The sequence below is a fragment of the Homarus americanus genome, unplaced genomic scaffold (assembly GCF_018991925.1).
Source record: "Homarus americanus isolate GMGI-L3 unplaced genomic scaffold, GMGI_Hamer_2.0 scaffold38395, whole genome shotgun sequence".
NCBI lineage: Eukaryota > Metazoa > Arthropoda > Malacostraca > Decapoda > Nephropidae > Homarus > Homarus americanus.
In genome coordinates, this window is record NW_024731696.1 from 25,001 (window position 1) to 47,723 (window position 22,723).

The window sequence follows — 22,723 nt, forward strand, 5'->3', positions numbered from 1 at the left end:
TCCCTGTGTGTCCGGTGTTTGTGTGTGTGTATGTGTGTGTGTTTGTATGTATCTCTGAACACATGCACAGGAAGACTCTCACACAGTTCACTGATAGACTCGTATAATACACAGTCGAGAAAAATAATGTTTAATATATTATTTCAACGTTTATGTATTAAAGAAACACAAAATAGAGTAATTTAGTTTACAGAATGAAAAGGTGTGTGTGTGTGTGTGTGTGTGTGTGTGTGTGTGTGTGTGTGTGTGTGTGTGTGTGTGTGTAATGGTCCAATTCCAATTCCAAAGGACTACTTTTTACAGCGGCGCTACACTACAGTTTTCAGGGATCAAAAGGTCACGTTTTATTGCCTTGTTGGTTTTTGAGTGTGTGTTGGTATGGCTGTGAGAGTCAGCTGTAAAATGTTCATCTTTCTACCCCGACCAACACACTGTGAGGTCCATGTTAACAGCTGTACCCCGACCAACACATAAGAACATAGGAACATAAGAATGGAGGAAACTGCAGCGGGTCTATTGGCCCATACTGGGCAGTCCCGTTTACACCCAACCCCTATTGCTCATATGAGCATCCAACCTATGTTTGAAGCAATTCAGCGTATTCGAGTTAATGGTGATGTTTGGTAACTTGTTCCATTCATCCACTACTCTGTTTCCAAACCAGTGTTTACCTATATCACGCCTAAATCTAAATTTATCTAATTTAAAACCATTGTTACGAGGTCTATGCTAACAGCATTTTTTCCCTAATTTAATATACCTCACACGTTACTAATCCTGGGAGGTTAATATACAGCTATTTTTTTCTTACGGAATAAAGGACACTCAGCACCTTATTCATCCTGGGAAGCAAATTTAGTGCTATTTTTCTTCCAGGATAAAAGAACTCAGCATCTTGTTCATCCTAGGAAGCAAATAAACACTCATATCTATATATATATTCCCCAATATGATAAAGGTTTTTTAATCTAATACTGGGAATGAAGAAATAAATGGTTCTTTTCCCAGGGTTATATATACACCCTTGACCTTGTTAATCCTGGGAATCGAATACGTTCCCTCAGAGGCTCGGCCAATCATAAGCCTTCCCCTGCTGGATATGACGTAACCCGATGATAGCTTAATAACGTTGTCATGGTAACAGGTCCCATCATCCAACCCCATCACCCCCCGGGATAGCAAGATGCTCATCCCCATTACCTATCTTCTTGGACCATCTTCCCCCCCATCATCATGAACCCTCCCCATGTCCCCCTACCTCCCATCCCCATAAAACAAGATCCATAAATTATGATAGGAGAGGGGAGGGAGGGAGGGGATGAAGAGGAGGGGAGGGGAGGGGAGGAAGGAGGGTCGAATTTGCCAGAATTTTTCAATACGTGATCAATACGGCGAATAAAAGCCTTAACATTATGTAAATTGTCCAGGTGGTGCCACAGTGGGAGGGGGAGGTGGGAGGGGGAGGGAAGTGAGAGAGAGATGGTGAAGGAGGTCGGAAAAACATAGGAGGAGGAAGTTGAGGGAAAGAGAGTTGATGAGGACGATAGATTCACCTCTAGCTTAAGTCATCGTCCTGATAAACTCTCAGACTCACAGATAGATAGACAGACAGACTCACAGATAGACAGACAGACAGACTCACAGATAGACAGACAAACAGACAGGAGATATGTGTTTGTATATTCCACTTCCCAGGACGTCGGGGTACAACAAGGGGAGGAAAAAAAATGAGCATCGGCAAACGAAAAGTGAAAACGATCAACTTTAGACGAACAAAGAGAAAAGCGAAAGAGAGCGTTGTGAGAGTGAGGGCGGTGGTCATATCTGCGTGTGTGTGAGAGAGAGAGAGAGAGAGTGTGTGAGGGTAGCGCGGGGGAGTGAGTGAGTGAGGGAGTGAGGGAGGGAGGGAGGGAGGGAGGGAGAGGGACGAGGGGAGAAAGAGGAGGTAGTGGTTCAGGAGACTCAGTCGTGTACAGAACGGCGGTGAGTGTGGACGCGATCCATCCCAGCCTCTCTGTCTCTCTCTTGTCATTCTCTCTCTCACTCGTCTCCTCCGTGAAGCGCCCAGGTTGTGCCAGGACTACTACCACTGTAACCACGCCCCAGCTGAACCCTGAAGTGTCCTCCGGTGGGTGAAGTGTGTTACCCCTATAAGCTGAACACGCTGTCACGAACAAGTGGTGGAAGCGAGAGATGTGTGTGTGTGTGTGTGTGTGTGTGTGTGTGTGTGTGTGTGTGTGCGTGTGTGTGTGTGTGTGTGTGTGTGTGTGTATGTGTGTGTGTGTGTGTGACAGCTGCGTACAAGTGCCGGCTAACGATAACTACATGGTCTTGGCGCGCGTTTGTGTGTGTGTGTATGATAGAGAGAAAGAGTGTGTATGTGTCTGAGTGTGTATGAATAACACCTGCGTACGTGTATGTATGCGTATGAGGGACATTAACCTACATATTAATATATATTATGTATTGTATGAGCGGTCCCCACCAATGAGTGTGCGTGTAGGTGTCTGTCTGTCTGTCTGGTGTAGTTTGACAGTGCCATTATTCCCTTCGTTAATCACAAAAGAGTATTACTCCGGGGCAGTTGTAGTAGTATAGACAGACAGACAGAAATAAATAAAGTACTACCAAATAAAATACAGGTAAGTGATCTCGGTGTTCGACAAAGACTCATTTTAATTAATCTTGGAGGTCAGTGAACCCACGTTGAACACCTGTTGATAATTAATGAGGTACCCATGAACATCGTCCCATCTCCCTCATCGTTACCACCTTCTTCGTCTCCTTCACCACCTCCCTCACTCCCAAATGGACAAACAAAACCAGTGGAATTGGTTAGGTTAGGTTAGGTTAAGAATAAGCTAAGTTAAATTAGCTTATGTTAGTGATAGATTAGGGTTTGGATAAGTTAGGTTAAGTTATGTGAGGTGCAGGAAAAGTTAAGTTGGGTTAGGTCAGGTGTAGGTTAGGTTGAACTAGAATCTATTATCTGTCAATGTATATTTAAACAAAAACAACAACAAAAATAAACATATTATTTGTTATTAATTACTTCAACTACCAGGATCATTAACTACCATCCACTATAGGTCTTAGTTTTAAGGTACTCCAACTACCAGGGTCATTAACTGCCACTCACTTCATTTAACTATCCACTAACAATCTCCTAAAAAAATAAAGAAACACATTATAAATAAGATAGTCTAATATCACCTTTCCAACATAATTTCGTCTCCTTACGTTAAATATACGTAATTTAGTGTGTGTATTAAATATGAGCACTCCTTCACCTAATGCTCCCCTTAAGCTGGGTATATACAGTTCATTGAATTTCTATACTGTACTGCAAGTATTGGTACTCTTTAGTGTTGTAACTCAGCTGGTTCTTGATTGTGTGTGTGTGTCCTGTATACCATGGTAACATAAGAATGGAGGAAACTGCAGCGAGCCTTTTGACCCGTACTGGGCAGTCCCATTTACACCCAACCCCTATCGCTCATACGGTATATCCATCCAACCTATGCTTGAAGCTATCCAGCGTATTCGAGTTAATGATGATGCTTGGTAACTTGATCCATTCACCCACTACTCAATTTCCAAACCAATGTTTACCTATTTCGCGCCTACATCTAAATTTGTCTAATTTAAAACCATTGTTACGAGTTCGCTCCTGGTTGGATAGTTTGAGTACCTTTGTTATGTCCCCTTTGTTTAGCCCTGACTTCCATTTATACACCTCTAGCATATCGCCCCTCACTCTACGTCTCTCGAGGGAGTGCAAATTAAGATGCTTTAACCTGTCTCTGTGCTCAAGGTTCCTAATGACCAGGATTAGTCTTGTCATTCTCCTTTGAATTCTTTCTAGGGTTTCAATATCCATTCTTTAATACGGTGACCAGAATTTAACTGCGTAATCCAAGTGAGGTCTCACAAGCGCAAGATATAGTTTTGGGATGACCTCTCTAGTCTTGTAACTAACACTCCTTTGTATGAACCCAAGTACTTTATTAGCCTTGTTTCGAGCAAATATTTTTTTTTTAGTTGGCTTAAGGTTCCTACTTATCATTACACCTAAATCTTTCTCACATTCGGATTTCTCTATAACATCGTTGTTCATCTGATATCTGGTTTCTCTGTTTACATATCCTAGACTAAGTGCTTTACATTTGTCCACATTGAATTTCATCTGCCATTTTTCAGACTATTCATTTTTGTTTTAGATCTTCGTGTAGTTTTGCTGAGTCCTCGTCAGATTTAATTACACGCCCTATTTTAGTGTCATCAGCAAATTTACTTATGTTGCTGTCTACGCCGATATCTATGTCGTTTATGTATATAATAAATAATAATGGTTCTAGTACTGAGCCTTGGGGTACTCCACGAGTGACGTTACTCCAATCGAATTTAGTGTCGTTAATGCTCACTCGCTGTTTCCTGGCCTGTTACCACGCACTAATCCATTTTAGAATATCTCCTCCAATGCCATGAGCCTCCACTTTTCTTTTTAGTCTTTTGTGGGGGACTCTGTCGAAGGCTTTACTAAAGTCAAGATATACCACATCATAGTCGTGCCCCTCGTCCACGAATTCGAAAACAGCTGAAAAGAATGTTAATAGATTAGTTAGACATGAACGCCCGCTTGTGAAGCCATGTTGGGAATCATTGATCAACTTATGCTTCTCCAGGTGATTTCAAATAGAGTTTGAAATTATTGCTCCCAGTAATATGCCTACAATTGATGTTAAGCTGATTGGATGGTAGTTAGAGGATAGTGATCTATCTCCCTTCTTGAAAATCGGTATTACATTCGCTATCCTCCAGGATTTTGGTACTACACCCGTTTTTAAGGATATGTTAAACAAATTTGCTAAGGACATACTAAGCTCTTCCTTACATCCCTTTAATACTTTGGCAAATATCTCATCGGGACCTGGCGACTTATTTGGCTTTCGCTTGTCTATTTTCTTACTAACGTCGTTACTAGTCCCTACTATCTCGCTTAATCTATTTTCTTCACTATCTCTGTATATAGTGGGTGCCTCAGGTTGGTTAGGTTGGGGCTTAAAAGGGTTGGGGCCCCATATGTCCTTAGCCAATACCTATTCATATGTGGTTAATTCGTCGCTGCATCAAGTCTAGTTTCTGGTTATTGGTGCTGTGTGTGGGTGGTTATTGGTGCTGTGTGTGGGTGGTTATTGGTGCTGTGTGTGGGTGGTTATTGGTGCTGTGTGTGGGTGGTTATTGGTGCTGTGTGTGGGTGGTTATTGGTGCTGTGTGTGGGTGGTTATTGGTGCTGTGTGTGGGTGGTTATTGGTGCTGTGTGTGGGTGGTTATTGGTGCTGTGTGTGGGTGGTTATTGGTGCTGTGTGTGGGTGGTTATTGGTGCTGTGTGTGGGTGGTTATTGGTGCTGTGTGTGGGTGGTTATTGGTGCTGTGTGTGGGTGGTTATTGGTGCTGTGTGTGGGTTGTTATTGGTGCTGTGTGGGTTGTTATTGGTGCTGTGTGTTGTGGTTATTGGTGCTGTGTGGGTGGTTATTGGTGTGTGTGGGTGGTTATTGGTGCTGTGTGGTGGCTATTGGTGCTGTGTGTGGTGGTTATTGGTATGTGTGGGTAATATTGGTGCTGTGGGTGGTTATTGCGCTGTGTGGGTGGTTATTGGTGCTGTGGGTGGTTATTGGTGCTGTGTGGTGGTTATTGGTGCTGTGTGTGGGTATTATTGGTGTGCTGTGTGTGGGTGGTTATTGCGCTGTGTGTGGGTGGCTATTGCGCTGTGTGTGTGGGTGGCTATTGGTGCTGTGTGTGTGGTTATTGCGCTGTGTGTGTGGGTGGTTATTGGTGCTGTGTGTGGGTGGTTACGGTGCTGTGTGGTGGTTATTGTGCTGTGTGTGTGGGTGGTTATTGTTGTGTGTGGGTGGTTATTGGTGCTGTGTGTGTGGGTGGTTATTGGCGCTGTGGGTGGCTATTGCGCTGTGTGTGGGTGGCTATTGTGCTGTGTGTGGGTGTTATTGGTGCCAGTGTGGGTGGTTATTGGTGTGTGTGGGTGGTTATTGTGCTGTGGGTGGTTATTGGTGCTGTGGGTGGCTATTGGTGCTGTGTGGTATTGGTGCTGTGTGTGGGTGGTATTCTTGCTGACACCAACTGTAGGAGCATCGAGGCAACCATTATCCATGAACAACTACGCTGGACTGGCCATGTTACCCGCATGGACGACAATAGACTGCCAAAGCAGCTACTTTACAGCCACCTGACGAATAGTAAACGTAATGCTGGCGGCCAACTGAAGAGGTATAAGGATAGTCTTAAGACAAACCTGAAAAAGTACCAAATCGACCCCCTCACATGGGAGACGATTACTCCACACCGTAACGCTTGGAGGAGCACCAAACAAGAAGGTGTCAATACTTTCGAGTTAGCCCGACTGCATAACGAGGCAGACAAGCGCCACGGCGGAAAGACGCTGCCACCGCCCCTCCCGCACTAGATGTAACTCCCTACACTTGTAACTTCTGTGATCGACCCTACCCGTCCCGTATCGGCATATATCTCCCGTATATTTCTGACGATTCACGATTAGACAGACAGACAGACAGGAAGATAATAGACAAACACAGACGATAACCTACATAAATATGTCTGTTAATCCCTTCACGATTAGACAGACAAACAAACAGACACACAGATAGAAAAGTTTAATATATACAAAAACCTTCCTACGTGTGTCTATCTGACTGTCTAATACATAAACTCACTCCAATCACCATTTTTAAGCACCCAACATCATCATACCCAGCACATGAGATAATACCACCCCAGAGTGTTTCCATAGTAGGTGACCAGAGATTATTGCAGTGGTAAAGGGGGAGGTTAGAGGTTATACCATACGCCCGCCAGTAATGTCCAGCAAGAGGGGGACCAATCAGGAAAGAGACCCTAGAGTACTGCAAGTCATCCCTCCCTAAACTATCGTACAGTATTAAGAGAGGGGAGGGGGGGGGGTTATGAGGGGAGTGGTTGCTGTTTTTATGGTGAATATATATTGTACGTATTAGTGAGATTAATAGACTAGTCAAAATATGTGGTAATTATAACCTAACACTAATCTAATCTTACCTACACTAACCTAAATTAACCTAACCTAACCTAACCAAACCCCTGACATTGCATAATTTAGCCCATGTTTTAGTATGAAATTCCGATCCGATTCCTGTAGGGTTCGATTCCGGAAATTAATGTGGCCGGTTCTGACCCACCACCGCTGTAACTTTTTTGGGGGGGGAGGGGTCAACAAGGAAAGAATTCTGCATCCTGCAAATTGTTTTTGTAATTGTTGATGGACTAATATCACCCCCCTTCATAATTACACACTCAATGACCTTAATGGTTGTTGGTGAAATGTTGTCATAACTCTATAACTTACAAAGTGTGTGTGTGTGTGTATGCAGGCCGGACTCTCCACTAGGTTAAACGTAGCCTTGGAAGTTAAGTGCCCTCGCCTGATCGTAGCCAATCATGTTATATATATTTATTTTTTTCCCCAGGCCTTGTGTTCCGATGATCAATACACGTTGATAGTATTACCCGATGAAGCAAGGTTAGGTTAGGTTAGTGTTTGGTTAAGGTTAAGGTATAGTTATGTTATGGTATGTTATAGTTAGGTTAGGGTAAGTTAGGCCCATCTGTCTGTCTGTATGGTTGTATCTGTCTGTCTGTATGTATGGTTGTATCTGTCTGTCTGTATGTATGGTTGTATCTGTCTGTCTGTATGTATGGTTGTGTCTGTCTGTCTGTATGTATGGTTGTATCTGTCTGTCTGTATGTATGGTTGTATCTGTCTGTCTGTCTGTATGTATGGTTGTATCTGTCTGTCTGTATGTATGGTTGTATCTGTCTGTATGTATGGTTGTATCTGTCTGTCTGTATGTATGGTTGTATCTGTCTGTCTGTCTGTATGTATGGTTGTATCTGTCTGTATGTATGGTTGTATCTGTCTGTCAGTATGTATGGTTGTATCTGTCTGTCTGTCTGTATGTATGGTTGTATCTATACTGCTCTGCTTTATGTATGTATGGTTGTGTGTTCTGTCTGTCTGTATATGGTTGTATCTGTCTGTCTGTCATATATAGATTTTGCTTATCTGTCTCCTGTCTGTATGTATGGTTGTATCTGTCTGTATATATGGTTTATCTGTCTGTCTGTATATATGTAAGTTTATCCTGTATCTGTCTGTCTGTATACTTGCGTTGTATCTGTGTCTCTTCTGTATGTATGGTTTGTGTTTATCTGTCTCTGTCTGTAATCTTGGTTGTATCTGTCTGTCTGTATATGGTTGCTCTGTCTGTATGTATGGGTTTGGCTTGTCTGTCTGTCTGCTTATGTATGGTTGTATCTGTCTGTCTGTATATATGGACATATCTGTCTGTCTGTCTGTATGTATAGTTTGTATCTGTCTGTCTGTATGTATGGTTGTCTCTGTCTGCTTATGTATGGTTGCTCTGTCTTCTGTATGTATGGTTGTATCTGTCTGTCTGTCTGTCTGTATGGATTTATCTCTGTCTCTGTCTGTATGTATAGTTGTATCTGTGTCTGTATGTATGGTTCATATCTGTCTGTATGTATGGTTGTATCTGTCTGTCTGTATGTATACTAGTTTGCTTATCTCTGTCTTATGTATGGTTGTTTGTATCTGTCTGTCTGTATATGCTGGATTTGTCTGTCTCTGTAATGGTTGTATCTGTCTGTCTGTATGTATGGTTGTATATCTATACCTGTCTGTATGTATGGTGCATCTGTCTGTCTCTGTATGTATCTGTATAGTAGTTGTGTCTGTCTGTCTGTATATCTAGTTGCTCCTGTCTGTCTGTCTGTATGTATATGGATTTGTATCATCTGTCTGTATGTATGGTTGTATCTGTCTGTATATGGTTGTATCTGTCTGCATCTGTATGTATGGTTGTATCTGTCTGTCTGTATGTATGGTTGTATCTGTCTGTCTGTATGTATGTATGGTTGTATCTGTCTGTCTGTATGTATGGTTGTATCTGTCTGTCTGTATGTATGGTTGTATCTGTCTGTCTGTCTGTATGTATGGTTGTGTCTGTCTGTCTGTATGTATGGTTGTATCTGTCTGTATGTATGTATGGTTGTATCTGTCTGTCTGTATGTATGGTTGTATCTGTCTGTCTGTCTGTCTGTCTGTATGTATGGTTGTATCTGTCTGTCTGTATGTATGGTTGTATCTGTCTGTCTGTCTGTATGTATGGTTGTATCTGTCTGTATGTATGGTTGTATCTGTCTGTATGTATGTATGGTTGTATCTGTCTGTCTGTATGTATGGTTGTATCTGTCTGTCTGTCTGTATGTATGGTTGTGTCTGTCTGTCTGTATGTATGGTTGTATCTGTCTGTATGTATGTATGGTTGTATCTGTCTGTCTGTATGTATGGTTGTATCTGTCTGTATGTATGGTTGTATCTGTCTGTCTGTCTGTCTGTTCGTCCTCCAGAGCTCAGACTTAAAAAAAACTAGTCTGAAAGAAAGAAGAAAGTTTTAACCAGTGATCGGGTTACTTGACAGCAGGACATTGTTAAACTTAGGCGACTATTCGTTAAAGTTTAGAGGAAAAAATGGAGTCACAGAAAGATGGTGATTTTGTCCGTGGATAAAGTTTAAATGGGGGAGTAATGTTTTGGGGATTATCCTTGAGTTAATATTTTGTTATTTTGTTCAAAATTATGCATACATACACACGCATAAACACTCATAGATATACACACATACACATATATAAACACACAAACATATACAAACACATATACCAAAACACAGGCACACATAAACACACACACACACACACACACAGTCACACACTCATGTTTATACTCTGTCTGTCTGTCTGTCTGTCTGTATGTGTTGATAAATACCGTCAACAAAGAAACAAGTACTAGCCACCGGTACACAAGGCTGCGTCACCGTAAATCAATTTTGTCTCCAGCAGCAGTGAGTGGCCGAGAGAACGGTCACGTACATAGAGCTGCTGGTGCACCTAAGCTTACTTAACAGACAACCCTGATCCCACGAGTTCCATCTCTTCACTGTTCTTATTTGACGTAAAAAAAAAATAGATAAAACAGGAAAAAATAGTTGTAGCTTAAAATCTTTGTTAAAAATCTCTTAAATTAATGTAAAAGTTATCTAAGCATTCCTACCTGAGTGGTGACGTCAGTAGAGGTTAGGTAAGGTTAAGTTAGGTTAGTTTAGTGTTAAGTTTAGGTTCTGTAAGGTTAGTGTTAAGGTTAGGTTAAGTTAGGTCAGCGCTAAGGGAGTTATTCTGAAGGTGAAATAAGCATCAGGAGGGCTAATCTTCAGGTGATTCAATGAGGTATTGGGGTGGGGGTGGGAGACAGGTGGAAGAACGTGTAAGTTAACTTGTATCTCAGTTTGTAGACGTGAACTGGATATTCTCGTTGTATTCTGTCTGAAAGTTTGTCGATTGGTGGAAATTATCTATACTTTTATGTACACGAATGAGAGAGAGAGAGAGAGCCTTAATAAAAGTCTTTCATTATTATTATTTCATTACCATTATCAATATTAAATTCTGAAGACAAGTCAAGTAACTAATATATTTATTTTATTCTCACAGGTGACCAGGGCGTTCCGAGACACACACACACGCACTCACCTCTGACCTGCGATGACCTGTTCTTGACCTCGGACAGGTTATAATTCATCAAATTGGGTCAAGTCCTCGTTTGACCCGTGACATTGGCTTGAGGAGGGAGGGACTTATTCTTCTTTGGTGTAATAATGAAGGTATTCCGGAGGTACCCTAATCTAACCAAACCTGAAAAACCTAACCTAACTGGGGTATAACGTAGATGACCTCTGGAAGCTGACCTACGTTTCTTATAGAATAAACAAGAAACTACCAATTAGGGTATGACTTAACTTGACCTTGACCTCATTTGGCACGATGAAGCAACTACCAGACAGGGTATGTGACCTGACCCTGTAACATCAGCCACTGTGACCCCACCTAAACAGCGGGCGACCCTTCAGAGAGGCATGAACTTCACGTGACCTTTGACCTGACGGCCCCAACATGTGCGAGGTCAACACTTGCTGCTGCCTCTCCCTCCGTCAGGGCTGTGTCCTTATCGGCGGCATCACCATCGTAAGTGTGATTCTCCCCCGCCCTCTCTCTGGGGCTGCCCTATAATTATCGCCAGTGTCTGTTTACCTGTGTCTATACTGGTCATGATTTTTATATATTCATTGTTTAATGTTATGTTAAGTACTGGCGATAGTTAGAGGGTAGGCCTATCATGTTTAATACTGAGGCCATAAATTTTATATCTTATACTGGCGATAGTTAGAGGGTAGGCCTATCATGTTTGATACTAAGGCCATAAATTTTATATCTTATACTGTCGATAATTAGAGGGCAGGCCATGAAGTTGTTCTTTTACAATCTTCAACTTACAACGGTCTGTGTACTGCTGGCGATATTTACAGTGCAGACCAATAAAAGTACTTCTGTCGCCGTTAAATACTGGCAATGTTTCAAGGGAAGACCATTAAACTAATCCTAACACAGTCGTGGCCATTTCCACTGGTTGTGTAGTTCTTGTGACGCCAGACTACGTAGAATACTAGCGATATTTATTGGGCAGACCATTAAAGTAATCGTAACAGCATCTTGGACCGGCCCTCACTGTGAGCCAGCTTCCGACCGTAACAACTTCGGTATTTCCCTGTAAAATGTTGATTGTCTTACTAAACTGTGTGAGATAAAGTGTGATGGTGCCTTACTGGTGGTGCTTATGGTACAGTGTATAAATGTAGTGGTGTGGTACAGTATATCAAGTACAAGGGTATAGTGTTTCAGTGTATACCAAGAATAGTGTTACAGTGCATCAGGAACAGTGTGTAAAGTATACAGTAATTGTGAAAGTCTCTCTCTCTCTCTCTCTCTCTCTCTCTCTCTCTCTGACGTAAAAAAATAAATGAAATAATTAATAATAACTATTCTCCATTACATTTACATATAAACATAAATATTTAAATAATTACATACGAATTTGACGTTTTTTTCTTGATCTATTTTATTCAGGTCATAATTAAGGGAAAATATCACGTGTTTGGGGATATTTTTCTCAACATGCAAAGGATAAATAAATAATAACGACCCACGTGTATAAATTTTTTTTGTGTAGGTGACATAGAAACAAGAAAACACCTGACAATTAGCCCACCTAGCTTATTTCACCTGATAATTAAAGTTCTGGATTCTTACCTGCTGGGTTTGGTTAGGTTAGGTTACGTTACGTTGGATTAGTGTTAGGTTAAATTACATTGGGTTAGGTGGATTTAGTTAGTGTTAGGTTAGAGATTAATTATATTAGGTTAGTTAGGTTAACTTTAGGTGAACTGAAATTACGTTAGGTTAGGTTAAGTTAACATTACAGTGATCAATCTCAAAGTGAAATAAGTCATAATCGCTAATCTTCAGGTAATCCAATTAGATTAACCTCCACCTCTGACTTCCGTGATCAGGGTCAGTTCACATTACCTCTGACCAGCGGGGACGTCATCCTCGTGTTTGTCTGAGTCATTTACTGAGCCTAACATGTATATTATTCTTATTTATAAAAGCAAATTAAGGTAGAAACATATTATTTACTCCAGAAAAAGAAAGCAAAACATATAAGGATGTAATAGGTTGTAAATAAGCTTGTAAATTAGGATGTTAGTAGGGTTGTATTAGGTTATAAATTGGTTTGTAAATTCGGTTGTAAATCAGTTTGTAAATTTCAAAGTGAAATTGTAAATGGGACCAATATTATGATTTAAATACTGTAATTAATTCACCCTATAAATATAACATTATTATAAACACAAATTGTAAACAAATGATAATTGAAATTGTAAACGAAAGCGAAAATGAGATTAGAACCTATTTATCTACCCATGTAAATCATAAACGTAAATTGTAAAAAGTTAAGAGAAATTATTACTGAAATTTAAATTGATTGGGATAATTTACTCCGCCTGAAAAAAATTATTACAAATATAAATTAAATTAGTTAAGAAAGTAAAATTTATATGAAAATTAGTTGACCATCTGAAGAAAAAATTACCTTCAGTTACCCCAAAAAACTATCTACCCAAAATTGAGTTGAAAAAATATGCCAAAACGGACGAAGGATTTTGACAACCCTACCGAGACAACAGGAGTCACAGTGTTCATTCTGAAATTTATCGATCACCCCAAGTACAGGTATTTTCAGTGACCCGATTAATTGCAAAGTATTAATGACATATAATTACATCTTTTAGGAGCTATAACAATCATAGCACATATAGAAACGATCTAAACCTGTACTATAATACGTAACAAGTACATAGAGTGTATAGAAAGTTTATATATGTAGTTATTAAGCTGTTAGGCAAGATTCCCCCGAACCTGTTATTATTTTATGTACCGCTGTAAAATGTTTAGTCCTGTCCCCCATCGTTCATAGAAAATGGATGTGTGTTTTTTTTTCTCTTGCATGTTTTAAGATAAGGTCAAAACAGGATTAAAACACAGTATAAAACACCATCACAGATTTAAAACAGAGAGTCTTCGGTTAAAACTTAAAACACAGTATAGACCAGCATAGAGGATAGTAGGACAGCATTAAAACAGCACGACATACCGCAATAACAGCATTAAAACACAGCATCACATCATTGGTAAATAGCTGTTTTATTGTCCACCGTCTTATTAAGGAAACATTTACCGCCAAGATAACAGAGAGAACGAAAGAAACGAAATTACTGCTGTTGGTGGTTATGGTGGTGGTAGTGGTGGTAATTATGGTGGTGGTGGTAATTGTGGTTAGGTTGACCATCTCGTTGGTCCCGGATCGTGGTGGTGACAGGAATGGTGGTAGATCCTACAGATAAGGTCCTCAGAGAAGGGAGAGTAAGAGAGGGAGAAAAGAATGAGGGAATGGAAAGGGAGAGTAAGTGAGGGAAGAGAAGGGGGAGTAAGTGAGAGGAGAGAGTAAGGGAGAGGAAAGTATAGAAGGGGATGATGGAAGGAGAGTGTAAAGGAAGGAAGAATAATGGGAAGAAATGGTGAGGGGAGGGTGAGTGAGGGGAAATGAAAGTAATGGGAAGAGAGGGAGAGTGAGGGGAAAGGAGAAACGGGAGAGAGAGGGAAGGAGAGAAAGTGAGGGGAGGGATGGGTGAGGGTACGGGAGAGGAGGGGAGGACACTGGTGATATAAGGAGATCTGGGGAGATGGTGGGTGTGGGAGGGGGTAGACAGTGCTATACAGAGAGCCAGAAGGTCCCGAATAGCGTGTGCTGTGCTTAGGGTTGAGACATTCGTTTGAGAAAGCAAGAATGAAGGAAAGAAAGAGAGAGAGATAGATAGACAGAGAAAGAGAGAAAGTAACACAACATCAAAACAAAGGAGAGAGATTATTTTGAAAGTGACAGAGTAAGTCTATGGGAACACCAACTTAGAAAACACCACACTGGACTCTCTAGAAAGTACCACACACACACACACACACACACCACACTGGACTCTCTAGAAAGTACCACACACACACACACACACCACACTGGACTCTCTAGAAAGCACCAACACACCTTTAGGACTGAGTGATAATCGGCTTGACGGAGACTCAAAAGGGGGAAAATGGGGAAGGGGTTGAGGGTGAAGGGTGGAGAAGGGGGTGAGGGTGAAGGGTGGGGAAGGGGGTGAGGGTGAAGGGTGGGGAAGGGGGTGAGGGTGATGGGTGGAAGAGGAAGGGTGGGGTGGAAGGTGGGAGAGGGGGGGGTGAAGAGGGTGGGGAAGGGTGGGGGGTGTGGAAGAGGGTGGAGAAGGGGGTGAGGGTGAAGGGTGGGGAAGGGGGTGAGGGTGAAGGGTGGGGAAGGGGGTGAGGGTGATGGGTGGGGAAGGGGGTGAGGGTGAAGGGTTTGACAATGGAAAATATTGTTGAACATCTAAGGGAACACGTAAACATCAGATCCCTTTCTCCTCTCTCCTTTCGTTCTCTGGATAGATAGATAGATTAAGAAAGAGAGAAAGGGGGTAATAAACAAACAGATAAATTAAGAGAGGTAGAGAAAAAAACAGACAGACACAGAAACACACAAACAAACAAAATCTATCCTACCATACACGTATAAGAAAATCCAATATAAAATAATAAAAAAAATACTCCACATATTTTCATCACTAGATAATCCTTTTCTGATTACTATTCGATTAAATCACTTCACCTTTCAAATCCCTTCAGAGAGAGAGAGAGAGAGAGAGAGAGAGAGAGAGAGAGAGAGAGAGAGAGAGAGAGAAAACACGACACTGAGAGAATTCAACCTCTGTGTGTCAATTTCCTCAACAGGTGAGAGAGAGAACAGGTGTTGAAAGAGACAGGCAAAAAAGACTAACGGGGGAGAATTGGTTATTGATGGTTTTAATGACAGGTGTAATCGTACGAATGGCAGCGCCGAACGAGCAGTGGTAGGGGGAGGGAAGGGGGTGAAGGGGAAGGGAGGTCAGGGGGAGGGGAAGAGGGAGGGGGGTAAGGAAAAAAAAGTTCTCAGCGGATCGATCAGTTAGGAAAGAGTCTCTCCCACAGGGGCGTGTAAACAAGTCTGAATGCTAGTTGAATTCGTAAGACGTTGTAAGTAATGAAATATTTTTTTGGGGGGGAGGGAGGGTTCTCTCTCTCTCTCTCTTTTTCTCTCTCTCTCTTTCTCTCTCTCTCTCTCCCACACCCACACATTCCCTCCATCTCCCCCACACACACACACTGACCCCACAGCATCCCACGAAACACCATAGAAAAGAAAACGATTGGATAACTGCAACAATACTTGATAAATACTGACCTAAAGGAACAACAGAAACAGACAGAGATAAAATGAATTACTTTTTTATTAACTGTTTAAATCAGAATATTACAGGTGAGAAGAATTTACCTGTATTATAAGATGTGAAATGTATATATGTATGTAAATTTTGTATGAAATGTGTATAGTTTATTTAAGATAATAACTGAGGATGAGAAATACAAATTTATGGTGGTAATCAAATATAAATTACCTCATCTTCTCTCTCAGGTAAGCAGCACAGGTGAGGAGGGGAAAATGCGTGAGCAGGTGACCTTTAACCTTTGGGGTGGATAGTGACGCGGACAAACACCTCACCTTCTCTCCCCCACACACACACACACACACACGCCTTTGAACAACGCTACTTTAAACAGCTTTGTGTGAACAACTTATCCTTAATCCCCACCGTTCATACTCCCATGATCGATCAAAACCACATTTTGAACGCTGGTCGTAACAGTTGCCATGAACACCCCCCTCACACACGGCAGGTGAAGAGGGTGGAGTGTGTCGCTGTTGAACATTTGTTACACCTGTTGGGACGACACAGGTGAATATAAACACAGATGCTACAGGTGAGCAAGATGTAGTATGTTGTTGTTAAACATCTGTTACACCTGGTGGGACGACACAGGTGAACAGAGTAAAGTGTGACGCGTTTTTACATTTGTTACTCCAGCTGGTGCAAGTCAGATGAACACCCACACATGAACACACACACACACACACACACACACACACACACACACACACACACACACACACACACCGACGATATTACGTAATGACAAGTTGAGACAGTGACGAGTGAACAGTAGACCGATCAGTCAGTGAAAATTATGGACAGTGACAAGAACAGTGGACGGTGATGGGGTAGTGACAGCTGAGACAGTAACAGACTTGGGCGAAGACAGATGGTTGTGGACAGTGATGGACAGTGACCGCTGAGAAAGTTACAGTGTTGAAGGCAGTGACGGACAGTATCAGCTGAGACAGTAATAGGGTTCGGCAGTGACAATGGAGAGCGAGGAGAGAAATGAAAATGGACAGTGACTCAGGCAGTGACAATGGACAGTGACTCAGGCAGTGTGATATGTCAGTAGCGTGGTTAAGTATTGATAATCTATAGTGAAGATTAGAAACTGGCTAATAGGGATGGGAGGGGAGGGAGGAGACGAAGATATTGGGGCGAGGAAAAGAGAGAGAAAAGGGGAGAGAGGGGAGGACGAGAAGGGGGGAGCTTGAACTGTTCCTCCTCCTGACCCTCCCCTACTGACAACCTCCCCCCTCCTCCCTCTCCCCTCCCAGAGTGTGCGTGCACCGTGGAGTATTAAATCAAGAGAGACCCCCCAATCTTCTTCTTCTTCTTCTTTCTTCCTCTTCTTTTCTTCTTCTTCTTCTTTTTCTTCTTCCTTCCTCTTCTTCATTGTCACTGAGTCGAGCATAATGATCAACCAACGATAAAAAATGAGGGAATTATTCTTGATGGCGTCATGAGTTAGGAAGCTCTTAAGTAGCTTGAGAGGCGAGTGTGCGTGTGTGTGTGTGTGTGCGTGTGTGTGTGTGTGTGTGTGTGTGCGTATAGTGCGGAGAGCAGCAGCGTCTTTCCAAAGCTCATGGTGTTTTGTTCGCCTCAGTGCCAAGTCGATCACACACACACACACACACACACACAAAACCACCCTCAATAAAACAACCCCCCTCCCCTCTCCCCCCACCTTTAGTTCTCGTCCCTAAGATAACTGTTATCTCCCACACGAGGCTCCTCTAAGATAACAACTTCCTATGTGGCCAAGACTCCCGCTGCTCTGTCTCCATTTACTTACAAACATAAATAAACTTCCCCAAACAAGGTAGAGATAGGTGATGGGTGTGAGGGAGTGATGGGTGTGGGGAGGTGATGGGTGTGAGGTGATGAGGTGTGGGGAGGTGATGGGTGTGGGGTGATGGGTGTGGGGAGAGGTGATGGGAGTGGGGGAGGTGATGGGTGTGAGGGAGGTGATGGGAGTGAGGGAGGTGATGGTGGGGGGAGGTGATGGGTGTGGGGGGAGGTGATGGGTGTGGGGAGGTGATGGGAGTGGGGAGGTGATGGGGAGTGGGGAGGTGATGGGTGTGGGGGTGATGGGTGGGGAGTTGATGGGTGTGGGGGGTGATGTGAGGTGGGGGTGTGTGGTGGGGTGGTGGGGTGGGGGAGGGTGGTGGGGGTGGGGTGGGGTGGGGTGTGGGGGTGATGGGGGTGGGGGAGGTGATGGGAGTGGGGGAGGTGATGGGGTGGGGGTGATGGGTGTGGGGGTGATGTAGGTGGGAGGTGATGGGGTGAGGGAGGTGATGGGGAGTGGGGAGGTGGTGGGAGTGGGGGAGGTGATGGGGTGGGGGAGGTGATGGGGTGAGGGAGGTGATGGGGTGGGAGGTGATGGGGAGTGGGGGGAGGGTGATGGGGGTGAGGGTGATGGGGTGAGGTGATGGGGTGTGAGGGGTGATGGGGTGGGGGGGGGTGATGGGGTGGGGAGTGGGGTGGGGTGGTGGGGTGGGGTGGGGTGGGGAGGGTGGTGGGGTGAGGTTGAGTGGGGAGGTGATGGGTGTGGAGGTGATGGGGAGTGAGGTGGTGGGGAGTGAGGAGGTGATGATGGGAGTGGGGGAGTGATGGGGAGTGGGGGTGATGGGTGAGGGAGGTGATGGAGTGGGGAGGTGATGGGAGTGGGGGAGGTGATGGGGATGGGGGAGGTGTGATGGGGAGTGAGGGAGGTGATGGGAGTGAGGGAGGTGATGGGAGTGGGGGAGGTGATGGGGTGGGGAGGTGATGGGGTGAGGGTGATGGGGGTGGGGGGAGGTGATGGGGTGGGGGTGATGGGGAGTGAGGGGTGATGGGGTGAGGGAGGTGGGGTGAGGAGGTGATGGGAGTGGGGAGGAGGTGATGGGAGTGGGGGTGATGGGGAGTGGGGGAGGTGATGGGTGGGGAGGTGGTGATGGGAGTGGGAGGTGATGGGAGTGGGGGAGGTGATGGGTGTGGGGGAGGTGATGGGGAGTGGGGTGGGTGATGGGGATTGGGGTGGTGGTGAGGGGTGATGGGGAGTGGGGGAGGGGTGGGTGTGGGGGTGATGGGGTGGGGGAGGGTGGTGGGTGGGTGGAGAGGGGTGATGGGTGAGGTGATGGGGTGGGGGGGTGATGGGTGTGAGGGGGTGATGGGTGGGGGGAGGTGATGGGAGTGAGGGAGGTGATGGGAGTGGGGGAGGTGATGGGTGTGGGGGTGATGGGGGTGGGGGGAGGTGATGGGTGGGGAGGTGATGGGAGAGAGGAGGTGATGGGGTGAGGGAGGTGATGGGGAGTGGGGGAGGTGATGGGGAGGGAGAGTGATGGGGGTGGGGGGAGGTGATGGGAGTGGGGAGGTGATGGGGAGTGGGGGGAGGTGATGGGTGTGGGGGAGGTGATGGGGGTGGGGAGGTGGTGGGGAGTGGGGTGGGTGATGGGAGAGAGGGAGGTGATGGGGTGGGGGAGGTTATGGGGTGAGGGTGATGGGGAGTGGGGGGGAGGGTGATGGGGTGGGGGTGATGGGTGTGGGGAGGTGAGTGGGAGTGGGGAGGTGATGGGTGTGGGGGAGGTGATGGGTGTGGGGGAGGTGATGGGAGTGGGGGAGGTGATGGGGAGTGAGGGAGGGATGAGGAGGAGATAAGGATAGTAGGGGATAGCATCTCTTTATTTCCTTGTTTGTTTTGCTTTTAATTTTGTTTGGTCGATCAGCTGTGTCGAACAAGTCGGTAATGTTGTCAGGTGTGTTGGTCGGTAATGTGTTGGTCAGGTGTGTTGGTCGGTGTGTTGGTCAGTGTTGTCGGTGTGTTGGTCGGTGTGTTGGTCAGTTGTGTTGGTCGGTTGTGTTGGTCAGGTGTGGTCGTTGTGTTGGTCGGTGTGTTGGTCAGGTGTGTTGGTCAGGTGTGTTGGTCAGGTGTGTTGGCTGTAGTAGGGAGTGAAAGAAAGGAGAAGGAAGAAACTGTAATTTTTTTGTTCTGTATTCTGTCATGAAGAACTAATTAACACACACACACACACACACACACACACACACACACACACACATGTACTTTCAATAGAGAAACACTTTTACCTCTCTCTCTCAAAATCAAGATATTTTCACTTTAACTTAAGGTATAACTAAAATTGTAAATAAAATATAAGATCGGAGTTTATATCAATAATAATAATAGCATTACTCTGTACCTCAACAACAACACATCAAAACTGCATTGTAATCGTGTGGGAATCTGTCTGAGAAGGAATTTATCTCCTTACGCTATACGCCCCCACATACGCCATCCCCACACTGACTTACGCACGTCATTCTTTATTTTTACCTTTGTTATTTACGTACGCACAGGTGATCAAACACTCTAATAATATAACTTTAAAAATAGATCTTTTCTTGTGTTCACTGTTCACTGAAGTAGCTCCGTGAATCTAGAATTATTGACGTCATTCCTACTCCATCTGCCGGGAGCGTCGGGTATTGGCTGCTACCCTAGCGTGACGTCACACTTGCGTCATCAGTAGGATCGTCGGGTATTGGCTGAAACCCAGAACTGACGTCACACCAGCGTCAATAGGACTTTTCTCCCGGTGTAGCCAGGTGTGTGTGTGTGTGTGTGTGTGTGTGTGTGTGTGTCTGTCTGTCTGTCAGTCTTATATCTTGTCCGTTTTATATAATACGGTCAGTTGTTCATAATATCAAAATAAACAATAATTTTATCTATTTTAAATTTATCTCCTTACTTGACTATTCTTTTAATTACCAATTTTTTTTAATATTTATTGAAGGAAATAAATAAAAAAAATTTAAATCAACTGAAAATGGGAATTGGAAACTTTACTATAATTATCGTTATTATTTAGTTATTATGTTTCCTATTCTCTATGTAAGTCTTATTTATCTTCTTCACCTCATACTACTCTCTCTCTCTCTCTCTTCCTTGTTTTATCGTAGCGTCTCTTGATATTCTCCTTTCAAAACCTCCCCTCACATTCTTCTCTCACCTCCCCTCACATTCTTCCCTCACATTCTTCTCTCACCTCCCCTCACATTCTTCTCTCACCTCCCCTCAGATCCTCCCCTTATCACACCCTTCACCGCCTCTTCTTCAGTCAGTCACCCTCGTTTCCCCTCACCCATCAGGGGGAACTACCGATCCGGGAAACAGCCTTGCTTCCACCACTGCTTATATGGGTTCCAAGGTTTCCCCCAAGTGATCCTCTGTTAAGTCCACCTCCCCCTTTATCTGCTCTCCCCTGGGTTCGTCTGTCTGTCTGTCTGTCTTTCTCATGCCTCCAAATAGAAAAGGGAAAAGGGTAGAAGAGGGGAAGGATGGAAAGAGGAGGGTAGGAGAATGACAGGGCGAAGGGAGGGAGGAAGAATGACAGGGCGAAGGGAGGGAGGAAGAGTGAGAGGGGGAAGGGGGAGTGAGTAGGCAGGGAGAGAATGTGAGAGAGAGAGGCAGGGAGAGGGGATAGGGAGGCCACAATAAGCTCTTTAAGTAGCGTGAAGACGGAGATAGTGTCTGGTGGTGACTGGGATATCGAAAAGGGAGGAGGGAGGGAGGGAGGGTCTTTGAGAATGTGAAAGGGCATTTAGAGAGGGGAGAGATTAATCGAAAATGGGGGGAAAAAGGCTAAAAGAAAGTAATGGAAGGATACATGATAAAGGTAGGGGATAGAGTGAAAGGAGAAAGAGAGGGTGAGGGGAAAGACGTAAGAGAGAGAGAGAGAGAATGTCAGTGACTCACCCACACATAAATCCTTAACACAGCAACTCCCATCATTACACTTGTTTTATAATGTAATTTCTCTATTTTTCTTCAATATATCACAAGTACTTCAGCGTCATGTGCACCCAGTAATTGTCATCATTAGTGGTGGTGGTGGTGGTAGTGACGGTGGTGGTTGGTGGTGGTGGTTGGCGGTGGGGGTGGTGGTGGTGGTGGTGAGATTATTATTATTATTATTATTATGACAGGTAACAAAATCCTCATATGTAATTTCTTTCATTTCATTTGACCAAAAAATCCAATTAACCTGATAAAAACGAAATATTCCCCATAATTCAGGTAATTAAGAGTGATTATATAATTACCTTCTCTAATATACCGTCTCAGGTTCATATACGCAACGTTTTTTCTTAATATATGCGTAAGGTAATAGATATACCTGTAATCACATACAATTATAGAGTTTAACTATTTTTTCTATTAGTTTTGATATACAATTAAATAAAGTTATAAAAATATATCACAATTATGTTTTTTTTTAATATTTTCCAATTTAGTTTTTTTAATATATTAAAATTGTCATCTGAAATATATTAAAAATTTGTCTTGTGATATATATTAAAAATTTGGCTTCTGAAATATATTAAAATTAACTCTTGAAATATATTAAAATTGTCTTCTGAAATATATTAAAAATTTGATTTCTGAAATATATTAAAATTATCTCTTGAAATATATTAAAATTGTCTTCTGAAATATATTAAAAATTTGTCTTCTGAAATATATTAAAATTACGTTATTTTTTCTTCAACGTAACATGTTCATTACCTCTTGTCTAAATGAAGTTAAAATTCGTACTCAGTGGCCTTGGTTAACAAATTACAGGTGTGGTTAACAAATTACAGGTGTGCGTGTATGTAACGCCTTCCAATTAACACGATTAAAAGGAGATTAATTATATTATTGATTTTACATTTATTGATAAGTGTGGTATGTGACCTTGGTGGGTTGAGTCACGTTTAATTCATTATAATAACAACAAATTAAAAACAACAACAATAACAAACAGAGAATTGTC

The 22,723-nt window shown here is 43.3% G+C and overlaps 1 protein-coding gene across 1 annotated transcript in view; it reads left to right on the forward strand.

The window, feature by feature from the left end:
• The first annotated feature begins 1,980 nt into the window (after window positions 1-1,980).
• Window positions 1,981-22,723, forward strand: part of LOC121867814 — a 57,872-nt gene continuing 37,129 nt past the window's right edge. The window contains exons 1-2 of the mRNA XM_042367935.1: window positions 1,981-2,128; window positions 10,642-11,172. Of these exons, the coding sequence (XP_042223869.1) occupies window positions 11,101-11,172 (72 nt within the window). The 5' untranslated portion in view covers window positions 1,981-2,128; window positions 10,642-11,100. The remainder of the gene's footprint in view (window positions 2,129-10,641; window positions 11,173-22,723) is intronic.